Source organism: Podarcis erhardii, assembly GCF_964252035.2.
Source record: "Podarcis erhardii genome assembly, chromosome: 3".
Taxonomy (NCBI): Eukaryota; Metazoa; Chordata; class Lepidosauria; order Squamata; family Lacertidae; genus Podarcis; species Podarcis erhardii.
Genome location: NC_138507.1, coordinates 62,525,950 through 62,540,435, shown reverse-complemented (window position 1 = coordinate 62,540,435; position 14,486 = coordinate 62,525,950). Strand labels below are relative to the sequence as shown.

The window sequence follows — 14,486 nt, the reverse complement described above, 5'->3', positions numbered from 1 at the left end:
GAGTCCTAGGTACTTATTTGGTGTGCGGGGGAGGGGGGGCTCAAGATAATTCTGCATGTAGCATCTGTCACCTAAACTGTAAATTATTTTATCCCTGGCAGTAGTTTAATACAGCTTTAATTTTTTCTGGAAGGCTGAGAACGATTGCATTTTCTGTTCATTATCTTTAGACTTTGACCTCTGATTAGGAAGGACAGCAAAGACAGTCCTGTATCATGTCAGCATTATCTACCTTGCCGCATGAAATGTTCCTGATCATTTTCAGTGTAATGAATGTAGGTGCCCACAAGAGTTCCTCAAGCGCATCCTGCTGAGGATGTGCTTGATGAGTTCCAAGGGCAACAATGTCATGTTCATGCTCTTCATAAAGGAGGGATTTGTACTTAGATATAGCATGTATATAGCAGGCATAAATAATACATAAGAACTAGTACATACAGTTGGCTCACTGTGGCAAAAGGCAATGATTTTTTTTCATTATAAAACGTTTTTGTATTTACCCGTATACTTCTTTAGCATACAGAACTCTTATTGTGTAGGAGCATGTTCTGTGACCATTGTGTGCAATAGCAGGAGACATTGACTCAGTCTCGCGAGTTCCTCTCATCTGGAGTCATCCTACATGTGGTTAAGTCCTCCTTACCTGATATCTAAATGTTGAGGGCATTGCTGGGTTTTTTTTGAGCAGTTTGGACTTTGCAGAGGTAGTGCTGTTTTAACAAGGCAAATAATAAAGTTGAAAAATCTCTTAATTCAGGGCAATAAAGGGATATGGTCTCAGTAATGAGCAACTAAGAGGCAAAGAAAATCAGGCAGGGCAGTGAGGCAGTGACTATGGTCTTGGGTAAGTTCACATAAACTTAACAAGTGCTTGGGGTGGGGGCGTGGATGCACAGATGTAAGGTTTGTGCTTGGGAGAGCTAAGAGCAAAGAGAACATCATGTGGGCTGAAGGCCAAATACTACCTAGGGGATAATACAGATCTCCCCTCCTTGACACACATCACTTTCCTTTATGGCCACCACAGAAAAAGGCAAAATGCTACTAAAAATTGACCATGGTGATGTAAGCATATGTGTGCTTTAATTTGGCACAAGTATTTCCAGATATTTCTGTTAGGTGGTATGGGACAATATGAGGGTAGAAAGGAACAACTTCTACAAGAAACCAAAATGTCATCTGAAGGCAGCAAAAATACCACTGTTCTGTTTTTGCAGTTTGCTATATAAATACAATAATGCAACATTAGGAATGCAACCCAGGTTACTTACTGCATTTAGATTTAGAAATTGCGGGTGGTATTCCAACTAAGTGGGAGACCTATTTAAATTAATTAACTGGGGCATTTTGAGTACCACACTGCACTTTTCTCAGTGTGGTACTCAAAATGCCCCAGTTAATTAATTTTCTCCTTAAATTACAGTATTAGCAGCATCCTTTTCCTTTCTCTTCTAAGTCTTTCCTCATACCTTTATCATACAGTTACCCACTATACACCATTTTTTTATAAGCAGGCCACAAGTAAGAACCCATTATACAGATAAGAAACAAAACCTATAGTAATTATCTGGGGTGATGTTTCCCATTTTGCCACCTGAGGTGAAACGGGAAAGTGTAACCCTACCCTGCTTCCACCAAAGCATCCCTTCCTTGGGTCATGTGACAATGCATGCAAGATATTGTGAGGTGTGGGCAAGATTGCGCCAGAAGCTGCCACTGCTGCTTCTCCACTGGTGGGCAGGAGAGCCACGTACCTCTTTCCCAGAGCCTGGCACCTTTTAACTTGCTTTGGGAAGGCAGTGCAATGAGTGGAACTGGGCATCAAATTTTGGCCTCCCCCACCCCCATGATACAAGGCAGTGTATGGGTTCCCTGCTGAAGTACTCTTGTGACCTACTTGGTATGAAAAGTTGGGCTGCCCTGAACTGAGGTGTCATCACTATGCTGTTGCTATCCAAATTGGATTACTGTTAACAAAGTCTAAATGGGCTTTGGAAATTACAGTGGTACCTCGGGTTAAAAACTTAATTCGTTCCAGAGGTCCATTCTTAACCTGAAACTGTTCTTAACCTGAGGCACCACTTTGGCCAATGGAGCCTCTCGCTGCCGCCGCGCCATCAAAGCACGATTTCTGTTCTCATCCTGAAGCAAAGTTCTTAACCTGAGGTACTATTTCTGGGTTAGCGGAGTCTGTAACCTGAAACGTCTGTAACCCGAGGTACCACTGTATTCAGAAACCTCAGTTGGTGCAAAAAGCAATGATAATACTGATTTATTACTTTACAGATCATTTCATTCCACTTCTCTTTCCTTCTGCACTGGCTTCTAGTTTGTCTCTGAGTACAGTTCAGAGTTCTGGTTCTCATCTACACATCCCTAAATGGATTGGGACCAGGATATCAGAAGGACCACTGTCTTCCATGTGATCCTCCCTCCTATGCATTCAGCACTGGGAGTCCTACTATGTGTCATGCTGAGATCTTTGTATTTTGTAGAGCTTTCAGTATGGTCCAGTGCCTTTTATCCAGTGATACAAGCTTTCAGAGAAAATTAGAAATGGAATTATTTCTGGAAAACTTTGACGTGCAAATTAGAGTAAGTTGCACCATGATTTTTCCTGATGCTTCAGAGAGTGATCTTAATTTTCATGTTTATTTTTCTTGTATGTGAGAAACGAAGCTAAAAACTTGTAAACTGCCTAATAATGAATCTGCAGTTGACACCCATTCGTTGTTACTAATGAACTTACGTAATGTAAAATTTTCTGCAGAAAAATAAAGCACTAAAGTTTCTGCCCATAGCTGAACGAGGAATCAAAGCCTGTTGATGAGCAGGGTTATTTGCAATACTTGTGTGGTGCTTTGAAGTCACTTATTCTTCTCCCCCCCCCCCCCCCGCCGCAACAACAGACAACCTTTGACAAGCGGGGTAGGAGAGCCCGCCTGTCAATCACCTCTCATCATTATGACATCAGATGATTGACAGGTGTGTTATCCTACGCATTTGCTAAACATAGGCCATGGGGAGGGGGCTGATATCTGATCCAACAGAGCAAAATTCTCCCCCACTCCTGTTGTAGAGCATAACTTCAGGTTAATAGCAGCATTCCTTTCTTATTTGACTCTCTCTTATTTACAGCTGTCTCCAATCTAGATGAAGAGAGCAGATGGACAGTCCATTACACTGCACCCTGGCATCAACAAGAGAATGTGTTTCTACCCACCTCAAGGCCACCCTGTGTAGAGGATCTGCACCGCCAAGCCAAGCTGAACCTGAAGTCGGTACTAAGAGGTAGGAAGTTGACAATAATAACACACCATATCATTACAGATTTTTTTTCTTTAGCAGTAAAACTATGTGCCTGCTTGCGTCTGCCTGCTTTCGCATCCCTGTGACCTCTTGTACTTTTATCAAGGAACTAAACAAGTCAAAGAGGGAAGAAAATATCACACCACTGTTTCAGATGATTATACTCTTCCTGCTGTAAAGTGGTCTCCATAAAACTTATTTATGCAACGTGCAGCTCTAGTTGGTTTCAGCCAGACACAATAATATGATCACAAGTTCCAACTGTAGCTGAAGAGGAGGCTGGAAAAGAAAGTCTGAAGAGCCATACTAGAAATGAGATTGAACCCATCCTGCGGATTACAAGTTTCAGGACACTATCTGATATATGGACCATGTGGAATCAGACAAAACAGTTTAAACATTTGACATTGGAATATTCTCATTTTAGAGTTCAGGTGTAAAGTGCTGAACAAATATATTAGGTCAGTAAATATATATTTGTCAGAGTGCATACTGCTTCTGTCCTTTCTTCTCAAAAGTGTCTGAAATATATTAGTAAAAATAACAAGCTAGGTTAATCCAATAACTCATAAAAATTGGCAGAGAAGATAGCCACACCATAATAAAGCATCAGTGTAACAATATATATGTTTGTAACTATATTTAACTTTTTATTAGTAACAATTGCATTAGCTTAGGAACCAGGTCCTATATTTGTTTTTAATTGTAATAATGCATTTGATACATATATAAAAGAACCAGTTCCTATATTTTAAAGGTACAGAGTACATACTTGGCAACTTGATATGCAAAAATATTGTGTGAGGAAAAGGAAACAAAAGATTGTTGAGCTCTTATGAAAGCTACTGTGATTCAAAACTGAGAATTCAGCAGGAAAAATCCAGGCATTTACAACTGTAATCTAGGGAATTTTACAATGCAATCCTATGCATGTTTACTTGGAAGCAAATCCCACTATATTCAGTGGGGCTGACTCTGGATAAGTATACAATGGATTGTAGCCTCCATTTTGTTCAAACTTTATTTACTCTACAGAAAGTTTACTTTTTACCACTCACAATTAGCTATTATTTTTCTAAGTTTGAAAATCGGTAGCTAAGAAGATAGAATAACATGTTAACAGAATTAGAGTTGTGGGAAATGAGGCTTGGTGTGGAAAAATATATACCTGTCTAGGTGTGTATCTAGGTAGCATAAGAGTCAGTGGATTGTAGCCTGTGAACAAAAACATACACAAACATTTAATTTAATTCTCTCTTGTTACTATTTGTACATTTTTGTTCTCATTTGTTCTCAGAAAACACTGTAGGAAGGTGTAGAGGTACAGGCTATAAAGGGCATGTTTAATAGCAAGAGATATGTTCAGTCTGCTTCAAGAACTGAAGTTGAGCCACTCCCTGGCAGATTGTTTTGGCAGAGATCTATATTATCTGTAATATAAATCTCTTTGTCCTGATATGATTTAGAAAATGGGCTGTCAGAATTGGGGGATAAGAGTTTCAACACAGCCTGAAGAGTTCCACAGCTTCAGGAGATGTAAATTGGTTGGGAGTACTATTGAGAACATATCACTGAGGCCACAGAGCAGCAAGGATATGGAAATAAATTAATGATGAAAAGAATTATGAACTCACAGTTCATTCTCCATAGAATTTTGCTCCAGTTATATCTAGCTGCACCAAAGCAAGTCATGAGTGTTGGGTTTCACAGTCCCTGGACTTTAATCTAGAGTGAACTAATTCAGCTTGCATCCCACTTCCTCAGGAACAAAAAACATGTTAAAAGTATGATTGCATTTAACCTGATTTGGTTTTTTTTATTTTAAATCATACGTTTTTGGGTGATATGGAGGTATGTTCAATTGGGCCACATAGAGGGGGAGAGGTTGCCAATGACAGCTTCCCTTTGAGGCAAGATGGCTAATCAGTAACCATAGAAACAATGTAAAATACAGTGGTACCTCGGGTTATATACGCTTCAGGTGACATACGCTTCAGGTTACATACGCTTCAGGTTACAGACTCAGCTAACCCAGAAAAAGTGCTTCAGGTTAAGAACTTTGCTTCAGGATGAGAACAGAAATCGTGTTCCGGCGGTGTGGCAGCAGCAGGAGGCCCCATTAGCTAAAGTGGTGCTTCAGGTTAAGAACAGTTTCAGGTTAAGTACGGACCTCCGGAACGAATTAAGTACTTAACCCGAGGTACCACTGTACAAGATAATAGCTAGCTTTTATGCTTGTTCCTGCTTGCATAAGGTTTTAATTTTAACCTTGCTGCAATTCCCCATTTAATAAAAATGCACCAGAGGTCGGTTTCAGACCTATATATGTAAAATTTGCAGGCTCTTTTGTTTTCAGTAAATATTGATTCTCCATCATCAGTGCATTCATATACAGTATACCATTGCTTTTGTTGCTGCAGGGCCCCAGTATCTGTGGTGATTCATTAGTTATCCCAGCTTATTGGCACATTGGTTTTGTAGACTAAGGTTGGAGATGTGTTTCTATACTGTCCTGGTTCCAGACATAGCTTAGGAAGCAATGCTTTAAGTGTTTGAATTAAATCCCAGAAGACATCTGGTTAACATGTAAAATAAACAAATTAAAAGATAAATCAGCAGACCTTCCTACATGCTTCCCTAATCTTATACAGAGAATAACATGTTATTGCTCAGGCTTTGTTTTTCCTATGATTCATTGGATCAATATGTTGATGAGAAATATGGGTCATCCCTCGCTGGTGGTTAATTTCTGCTGAGAAGATTACTTGTTTTATGTATTAATCATATGTTCAATTAATGGCCTGTTAAGCAAAAGGGAACCATTTAATATAAGTAACAGTTTTAGCCCTGGATTTATGTTGATGCTGAGATGTGAAATTTATATCAATTCAGAATAATGAAATAAAAGATAGGCAAGAGGCAGCATGGTTAAGCTAGGCTGCCTTGTTTCCAAGGGAGAAAATAAAATCAAGACTGTTTGCTAGTGCTGGTAGCTATACCCATGTATTCTTTATGGTTTTTAACTATTTGAAGCCATTCACAGTTCATACGCATGTGGCTTTGGAAAATGTCTGTCTTTCAAATGCTCTTCTGAAGAATTGCGAGGAGTCCTATGCAATGAAAATCTTAAAGAATATATTTATACATAATAGTTGCTGGTTCCATGCTGAGAAATGGAATCTATTGAACTATAGTTGTGCATTTAGTCCAAAAGCATTCTGCTGGCTGTGAAGTATGTAAGAAAAAAAATTAACTAGATTCAATAGTTGTGACCTGCACAGTATTAGAAACTGAGATTTGAAAGCTAGGAGCTAAATGGCACCTTGAACCGAAGTTATGGGCACAATAACGGAATGTCTAGGCACACTTTTTTTTATAACAAGAATCCAAAGCTGAAAATGAATGAACCGCAGCTAAAATATTATGCTCATTTTTCACCTTTTTAACCTTTTGTTAATGGGTTCTAGAGCCATGGGACCACCATAGAAAGGTCTCCTGTGTCATTCCTGTCAAACTCACTGCCCTAAGTTGGCCTTGGTTGCTAAAATTAACTTGTGAACCAGATAATATGGATACAGGTGGCCTTCAAAAACTGTTTAGTTTATAAAATTACCATTTTGAATTGGGCTCAAGAGGGCACTGTCAATTGGTGCAACTGGTATAATAATGGTGTTACATGGTCCAAATGACATGCCCTTGTCAGGACTCTGACAGGTGCATTTTGAACCAGATGAAGTTTCAAAGTCATCTTCAAAGGCAGCCTCACATAGAGCCACATGGAGGTTTCTTCAGAAAAGACTGCCGTTAATGTACCAGACAAAGCTGAGAAAATGGCATTCAAGAGAGCGGGACTGTTCTTTAAAATGGAGTGCCACTCCATCTAGGACTAGCTGTAAACTGTCGTGTACAGGAGATAACCTCCCAGTTCATAGTGTTTCCAGTTTGCTTTGCTGTAACCCCTGCTTGTTCACAGTCACCCGCTTCTGCATAATAATAGTATGGAAAAATTTCCTAAGTGGAAATGTCTGTGCTCTGTATTCACATGATAATAGTTGCTAACAAAAGTACATGCTTGGAGAGAATGGCTAGGAGTCTCAAGTAAGCAGAGCAGTATTGCACAAACTAGTTATACATGAAAAGAGCATCTGTGGTCTGAAATGATCTTTGAGGAAAACCTCAGTAAGATGTTGGACCCTACTGGTAGAATGGGATAAGCTGCTAGTTGTAGCAGCTGCTACCTCTTACTTCTGTCAGGAGAAATGGCACGGTTTTGTTTAGTCTTGTATGCAGTGCATTTCTAGCTCCTGTCTACTCTTCCTTTTCCTGCAAAGAATATTTAGAATGTGTTGGTTTAAATGTGCACGCATTTGTTTTGTTTCAACAACACAGCTGCTGTGTGATTTTCATCCCTTGTTCAGCGTCGTAGACAAGCTGATTGAATGCTTAAAATAAAAAAAAAATCCAAAGATTAGAGAAGAGAAGGAACACCTTAGAAATCCAAGTTGAAAGTATAATACATTACCATATTTAAGCACATCTTTTATCTTATTCTCTCACCATTCTCTAAAGGAGAAAATTCAAGGAAAGTGGTTGAAAAGATGCTATCAGCATGACTCAGGGAACCCAACAGGCTTTCCAGTGGCATGAAGCTGAAACAGGCATTACAAATGATATTTGTTAACAGGCTGTCACTGGGGAGCGCTCAATGTGATTATCTCCATTTGTCTTGGGCTAATTTGGATTTCTACGGGGATGTAATCTTAGTAAACTTGTGGATGATAAATCGCGATTGCTTCAGTCATGCCTGCTTATCTCTACATTTTGCAAGCTGAAAGACAGAAAAGAAAGGCCTGTGCCTGACCCTTTTGCTGTTAACCGAAATAGATTTTTGAAAAGAAAATACCCACAAAACTATTTATGGCTTTCTGTCCAAGTCATTTCATAGAATCACAGAACTGTAGAGTTGGAAGGGATCCCGAGGGTCATATATGCTGCTATGCTTGCATCCTGCTATACAAGAATCTCAGCTAAAGCATCCATGACAGAGGACCACCCAACCCCTACTTAAAAATATCCAGTAAAGGAGAGTCCACCACCTTCCGAGGGATTCTGTTCTGCTGCCAGCTCTTACCGTCAGAAAGCTCTTTCTGATATTTAGTCAGAATTTTCTTTCTTGTAACTTGAATCTGTTGGTTCAAGTCCTACCCTCCAGAACAGGAGAAGACAAACTTGCCCCATCTTCCATGTGACAGCCCTTTAGATATTTGAAGAAGGCCATCATATCTCCTCTCAGTCTCCTCTTTTCCAGGCTAAACATATCCAACTCTCTCAGCCTTTCCTCATAAGGTTTGGGTTCTAGACCCTTGATCATCATGTTTGGGCTTATCAATATCCTTCTTAAATTGTTCTGAGCAGGACCAACCTAACAATTCTGTTGCAGATAATTCTAGAGGAGCGTCTTCTGGTGTGATGTGATTTGAAAAAGGAATCTGCCATTGGCTGCCACTTTCTCTTCAGTTGAATACATTTGGGCCAAAAAGGTGGCCAGTGTGTAAGCAGTAGCTTTCATTGGAATCTATTGAATAATGCTTGACAGTTTTAGTCTCAGATGGACAGCACTCTGTGATAAGCCTGTGAGGGGCCCCCCTCTATGTTTGAACAGAGATGAAGAGATGTTACATCTGAAAGATTGTGATAGTGGTACAAAGAGCTATTTTGGAAACAGCAGGAACTCTGATAACTAAAAGGTGAATTTCTTCTTAGCCATGTGGCAGAGTCCTGGCTGCATGCTTGGTTCTCACATGTACATCAAAGTCAGTTAGTTTGCAGAACTGATATATATAGTTGAGTTATGCCATTTGCATGTAAACTGTTCTGTGGACAACTAATTTCCTGTTTCCTTTGGGAATGTAATGATGGAAGAAGAATAAGCATCTCTTAAAAACCTACTTGCCTACTCAAGCTTTCCTGAACTCTTGACTCTAATGGTTTTGTTTGTATGCTCCTCTGTTTTGTTTCATTTTTTTAAAAGGGTTTTTCCCCAGTAAATTTTATTAAATGTTGTTGCATTTTTATTGTTTTATGTAAACCTCTTAGGTACACATACACACACACACACACACACACAGAGAGAGAGAGAGAGAGAGAGAGAGAGAGAGAGAGAGAGAATTGACAAAATCAGCTAAATTCCGTTAAACCAAACATATTTCAGTTAATCTGCTCTGGCAGTACATCTGTTGGAATTCCTGACTCAGTAAAAAAAAGTAAAAGGGTCTCCATTTCCAAAACTACACTGAACTGTATTATTGATAAAGTTCATGAACCTGCTTTATAGTCCATGCTGGCTGTATTTCAGCAACAGTCGAAAAGCTGCCGTGGTGTTTCTCTCTAGCATCTTTTTAAAACTAAGCTTGACATGGAACAGTCCTTGTGATAACTCCTTTTTGCAGATGATATAAGGGGTTTTTATCTGCAGAAATGGGTCTTGTTCCAAGTCAGATGCCTTCTTGTGTGGCTCAATGGCTGATGCTTGCCTTATTTAGACTGTGATACAAAAATAGAACCTTCATCAGGATCTAAGTGAGAATTGTGTTTTAAAGTCCTGTTATGATACAGATAGCTGCAGAATCTAGTTGTGTTGCCAGCTGGTCTATTCTTCCATAGTATGCATTGTTGATAGATTCTAAATGTCACTTTCAAATGTCATAATTAATTTCCAACCCGTCATATGGATCAGTAGGATACAATACGGTCGAGATGCTTGTAGCTAGGCAGATTCTATGCAACAACAGTCCCATTAGGTATAGAACACAAGCTGCTGGCAGGTCATATCAGTTCAAATGATAAAACATAGAAGAATTTAAATATATTTTAGCAGAGTACTGATAGGTGTAGACTTTGACAGATGAGAGGTTATGAAGGTCCTGAAGACTACCGGCATGTGCATTTATGTTCTGCTACAATTTACTTGTTCTTTCCTCACCACCACCATACCCTCAGCTTCTGGCTCTAGCTAGGTTTAAAGTCAAAAGAGGCAGGTTGTCAAGGTAAACGGTGTCACATCAGTCATACAACTGCATATGTGCACTTTTTCTCTCCTTCAGGCAATATGTGAGACCACCATCTTTTGGTGGGCATCTTGGAACATGAAATAAGGTGTGAAGTGAGTTTTCTGAGCTGTTCCATTGTGTCCCCAGGTGGTATTTGAAGGTTGAGCAAGAGCCAGTATTTGCTTCTTTCTACCTGAAAGACACGGGTGGCGCTGTGGTCCAAACCACTGAGCCTAGGGCTTGCCGATCAGAAGGTCGGTGGTTTGAATCCCTGTGATGGGGCGAGCTCCCGTTGTTCGGTCCTAGCTCCTACCCACCTAGCAGTTCAAAAGCACAGCAAAGTTCAAGTAGATAAATAGGTACCGCTCTGGCAGGAAGGTAAACGGCGTTTCCGTGCGCTGCTCTGGTTTGCCAGAAGTGACTTAGTCATGCTGGCCGCATGACCCAGAAGCTGTGTGCCGGCTCCCTCAGCCAGTAAAGCGAGATGAACGCCGCAACCCCAGAGTCGTCCGCAACTAGACCTAACGGTCAGGGGTACCTTTACCTTTACCTGAAAGATGGTCCGAATTTAGCATTTGCAAATTTATTTCATGTAGACTTGGGCCCCTGGCTCTTGTTAGCAATGTCCCTGGTGAGCAAAACAAGCTTTGAAATTCCACTGAGATCCTGTGCTAGAATGACTGGTGTATGAAAGATAGCCGCCTCAGCTTCTAATTTCTTTCTCCTGAGTCTCATGAACAGTTAGGCCAAGAAGTCAACCTGAATTTAGCGAAGCTGATCATTTCAGGCATACAAATGCTTGCCAGTAGGTTTTCATTCTTTACCTACTTCCGGACATCTGCCAGAACAATGACAGCTCCTATATGCTGTTCTACCTTTTTCTTTTTTTCTAGTCTGGATGCTGCCCCCCCATCCGGCTGCTTGGAATCAGTTCCATACAGATCCATCTGCTTTGCTTATCAGTGTGCCAGAAGAAATTACTAAGTGCCAGCTGGCTTTTTAGTTCTGGACTTACACCAGTCTGGAATTGTAGTGAAATTGTTTCTTTATTGAGATAAAGGGGAAAAAAATGTGATTTGTGGTTTTCAGAGAAATAAAATAGTAAACTGCTTCATTTTATAAGAAGTACAATGTAGAAATGAAATATTCAGACCATGGACATTTATGCAGCCTTTACACATATAAAATTCTTGAAGGAACTGAATCTGCCCAAATGTCAGAAATGGAATACAGGATCAGCTGAAACATTGGTCTGATTCCATTAGTAATTCTGTCAATTAATACTAAAAGCAGATACTGTAGGAACATCCCCATGGGGTGGTTCCAGAAGTATTGAATAATTCTATGTATTTTTAAAGCACTGTATAGGATCATAGAATTGTAGAGGGGACCCCAAGGATCATCTAGTCCAACTCCCTGCAATGCAACATGCACCCCCTTCCCATCTAATTGAAATCATACCAGACCCTGCTTAGCTTTACAAATGTCCTAGCGGTTGTTTTTTTGTTTTTTTTTTGCTGCACCACAAAGAGGACTGTAATCAAGGATGTTAATTCTCTGTTAAGTAAAAACTGTATATAAGTTTCCGCCCTCAAAGTTAAGCCATACACAGTATTTATCTGACTCCTGTACAGTATCCAAATGGTCTATCTCTGCTAACCATGGAAAAAAGCAAGGCAGGTCACAGCCTTTGGCAATTGCATGTCCTTTTTGACTATTAAAACTTATCAGCATGGCACTAACTTGAAGGTGTATCTTTTCAGCTGTAAATACTAGAAAGTAACTGGATGCCAAGACTTCTGAGTAGGGTTGGGCACCTAGTGATTCGTGTTCAATGTGATTGTCTGTATATACGTGTGTGAGAGACGTATACCATATTTTTCGCTCCATAAGACGCACCAGACCATAGGGTGCACCTAGTTTTGGGAGGAGGAAAACAAGAAAAAATTATTCTGAATCCCAGAAGCCAGAACAGCAAGAGGGATCTGGCTTCTGGGATAGCCGCGCCAAGCCTCTTCAGGGCAGCAGGCTAAGGCAGAAGCCAGGACAGGCGCATTGCTGAAGGGGCGCTGCGCAGTTCTCCCTCTCTGCGCAGCGCCTCTCCTTCGCACATCCTGTCCCCACCCCTACAAAGCCTCTCTCATTTCTGCCCATGCATGTAATGCTAAATTATGGTTTAGTGTTACATGTGAATTATGCCATAGTGTAGCCCTGGATTTTTAATAGGAGAACCATATAAGGAAGCACTTTATAAAGGTTTGTAATTCATACTACTACTTCATATATATTGAGTGTTGGTATGTTAAACCAGAAAGTCACATATAAGACCTTTCCCAACACCTCTTAGAATTTGACAAACAACATAGGAAGGAATAAGTAGCTTCAGATATCGAACTGACAGAAAACTGGCAGTGATCCCTAGGGCTGCAAGGGAAAATTGTAATTCCTTCCCATTTTGATTATCTTCCATCCCCCCACCCTGTCTTGGCCTGCCTTTCCAAAAACTACCCAGTTCTTTAATAAGCAGCCTCCTCCTTCGGGGTAGGGGAGGGTGAGCAACACACTAGAGATAGTACAGTCATACCTCGTGTTGAGTTAGGTTCATGTTGCGTCTTTTTGGCTTGCAAACATGGCAAGAAGTGCTCTGTGCGCTTCATGCATGTGCAGAAGCGCTCTATCGCGCTCTGCGCTTGCACAGAAGCGCTGCTCTAGTTGTGGACTTTTCGGGGTGCAAACGGCACCCCAGAACAGATTGTGTCCGCAACTAGAGGTACCACTGTATTCAACTAAATTTTACTCAGAGTAACCCCACTGAAATTAATGGCCCTAGCATAGTGATGTTTTAAGTTTGATAGGTCTACAGTGGTGCCTCGCAAGACGAAATTAATCCGTTCCGTGAGGCTCTTCGTATAGCGGTTTTTTCGTCTTGCGAAGCAAGCCCATTGACAGCTTAGCGGATTAGCGCTATTAGCTGTTTAGCGGCTTTTAGCGGATCAGCTGATAAGCGGCTTATCAGCGAATCAGCTGATAAGCGGTTTAGCGGCTTAGGAAAGGGGGGGAGGGGAAAAAACCCGCAGGAACTCGCAAGACATTTCGTCTTGCGAAGCAAGCCCATAGGGAAATTCGTTTTGCGAAGCGCCTCCAAAACGGAAAACCCTTTCGTCTAGCGGGTTTTCTGTCTTGCGAGGCGTTCGTCTTGTGGGGCACCACTGTACTCTGAACAGCACTTAGTTGAATACTGTGTTAGGCTTGTCAAAATGTTATTCTTTGAGTTACTCTTGGAAACCTAAATAATATCTCCATGATCTTTATGCTACAGAAAGGTCCTGTCTGTTTTGTTTTTGCCCTGCTTTGTCTTTGTTTTGCTTTGCTTTTAATGATGCCAACATGCAGATTTTTAAAGGCAACAACTTCTAAGCTCTGCAATAGAGAGGCTTGTTTGAAAAGGAATCCTGTGATCTGCTGCATAACACAAAGACTTCAGGAGTTTAAGTGTGTGTGTGTGTGTGTGTGTGTGTGTGTGTGTGTGTAGGAGCCCTTGAACCAGTGTAGCTAAGGTGTGCCAAACCCAATGTTGCATAGGTGTAGCACCACATACCTGCTTCGCAGACACCCACAACCAGCAGTGATGTAACATGGTCTGATCTGTGCAGTCACATTCACAGAGCCGGATCATGTGTCTCTTCTAATTTTCCCACATACATGATTGCTACAACTCACAAGGCACAAAACGGGGTGAGCTCCCGCTGTTCGGTCCCAGCTCCTGCCCACCTAGCAATTCAAAAGCACAGCAAAGTGCAAGTAGATAAATAGGTACCGCTCCAGTGGGAAGGTAAACGGCGTTTCTATGCGCTGCTCTGGTTCACCAGAAGCGGCTTAGTCATACTGGCCACAGGACCCGGCTCCCTCAGCCAGTAAAGCGAGATGAGCGCAGCAACTCCAGAGTTGGCCACAACTGGACCTAATGGTCAGGGGTCCCTTTACCTTTATCTTTATACTTAACTAGTATACAGATAATAAATGTAATATATCAAGTGTTTTGTATGGGCTAGTGAATTTTCTCAGCCTGAATTTAGACAAGCAGAAATCATACCTTAAGAAAGTATGACTTTTCATAGCTACCTTTTT

The 14,486-nt window shown here is 40.9% G+C and overlaps 1 protein-coding gene across 9 annotated transcripts in view; it reads left to right on the top strand.

Moving 5' to 3' along the window:
- NHSL1 (NHS like 1) overlaps positions 1-14,486 on the top strand; it is a 148,160-nt gene that overhangs the window by 96,605 nt on the left and 37,069 nt on the right. For all 9 annotated transcript variants that reach the window (XM_081855235.1, XM_081855236.1, XM_081855238.1 and 6 more), the window contains one exon: positions 3,139-3,291. In XM_081855235.1, the coding sequence (XP_081711361.1) occupies positions 3,139-3,291 (153 nt within the window). The remainder of the gene's footprint in view (positions 1-3,138; positions 3,292-14,486) is intronic.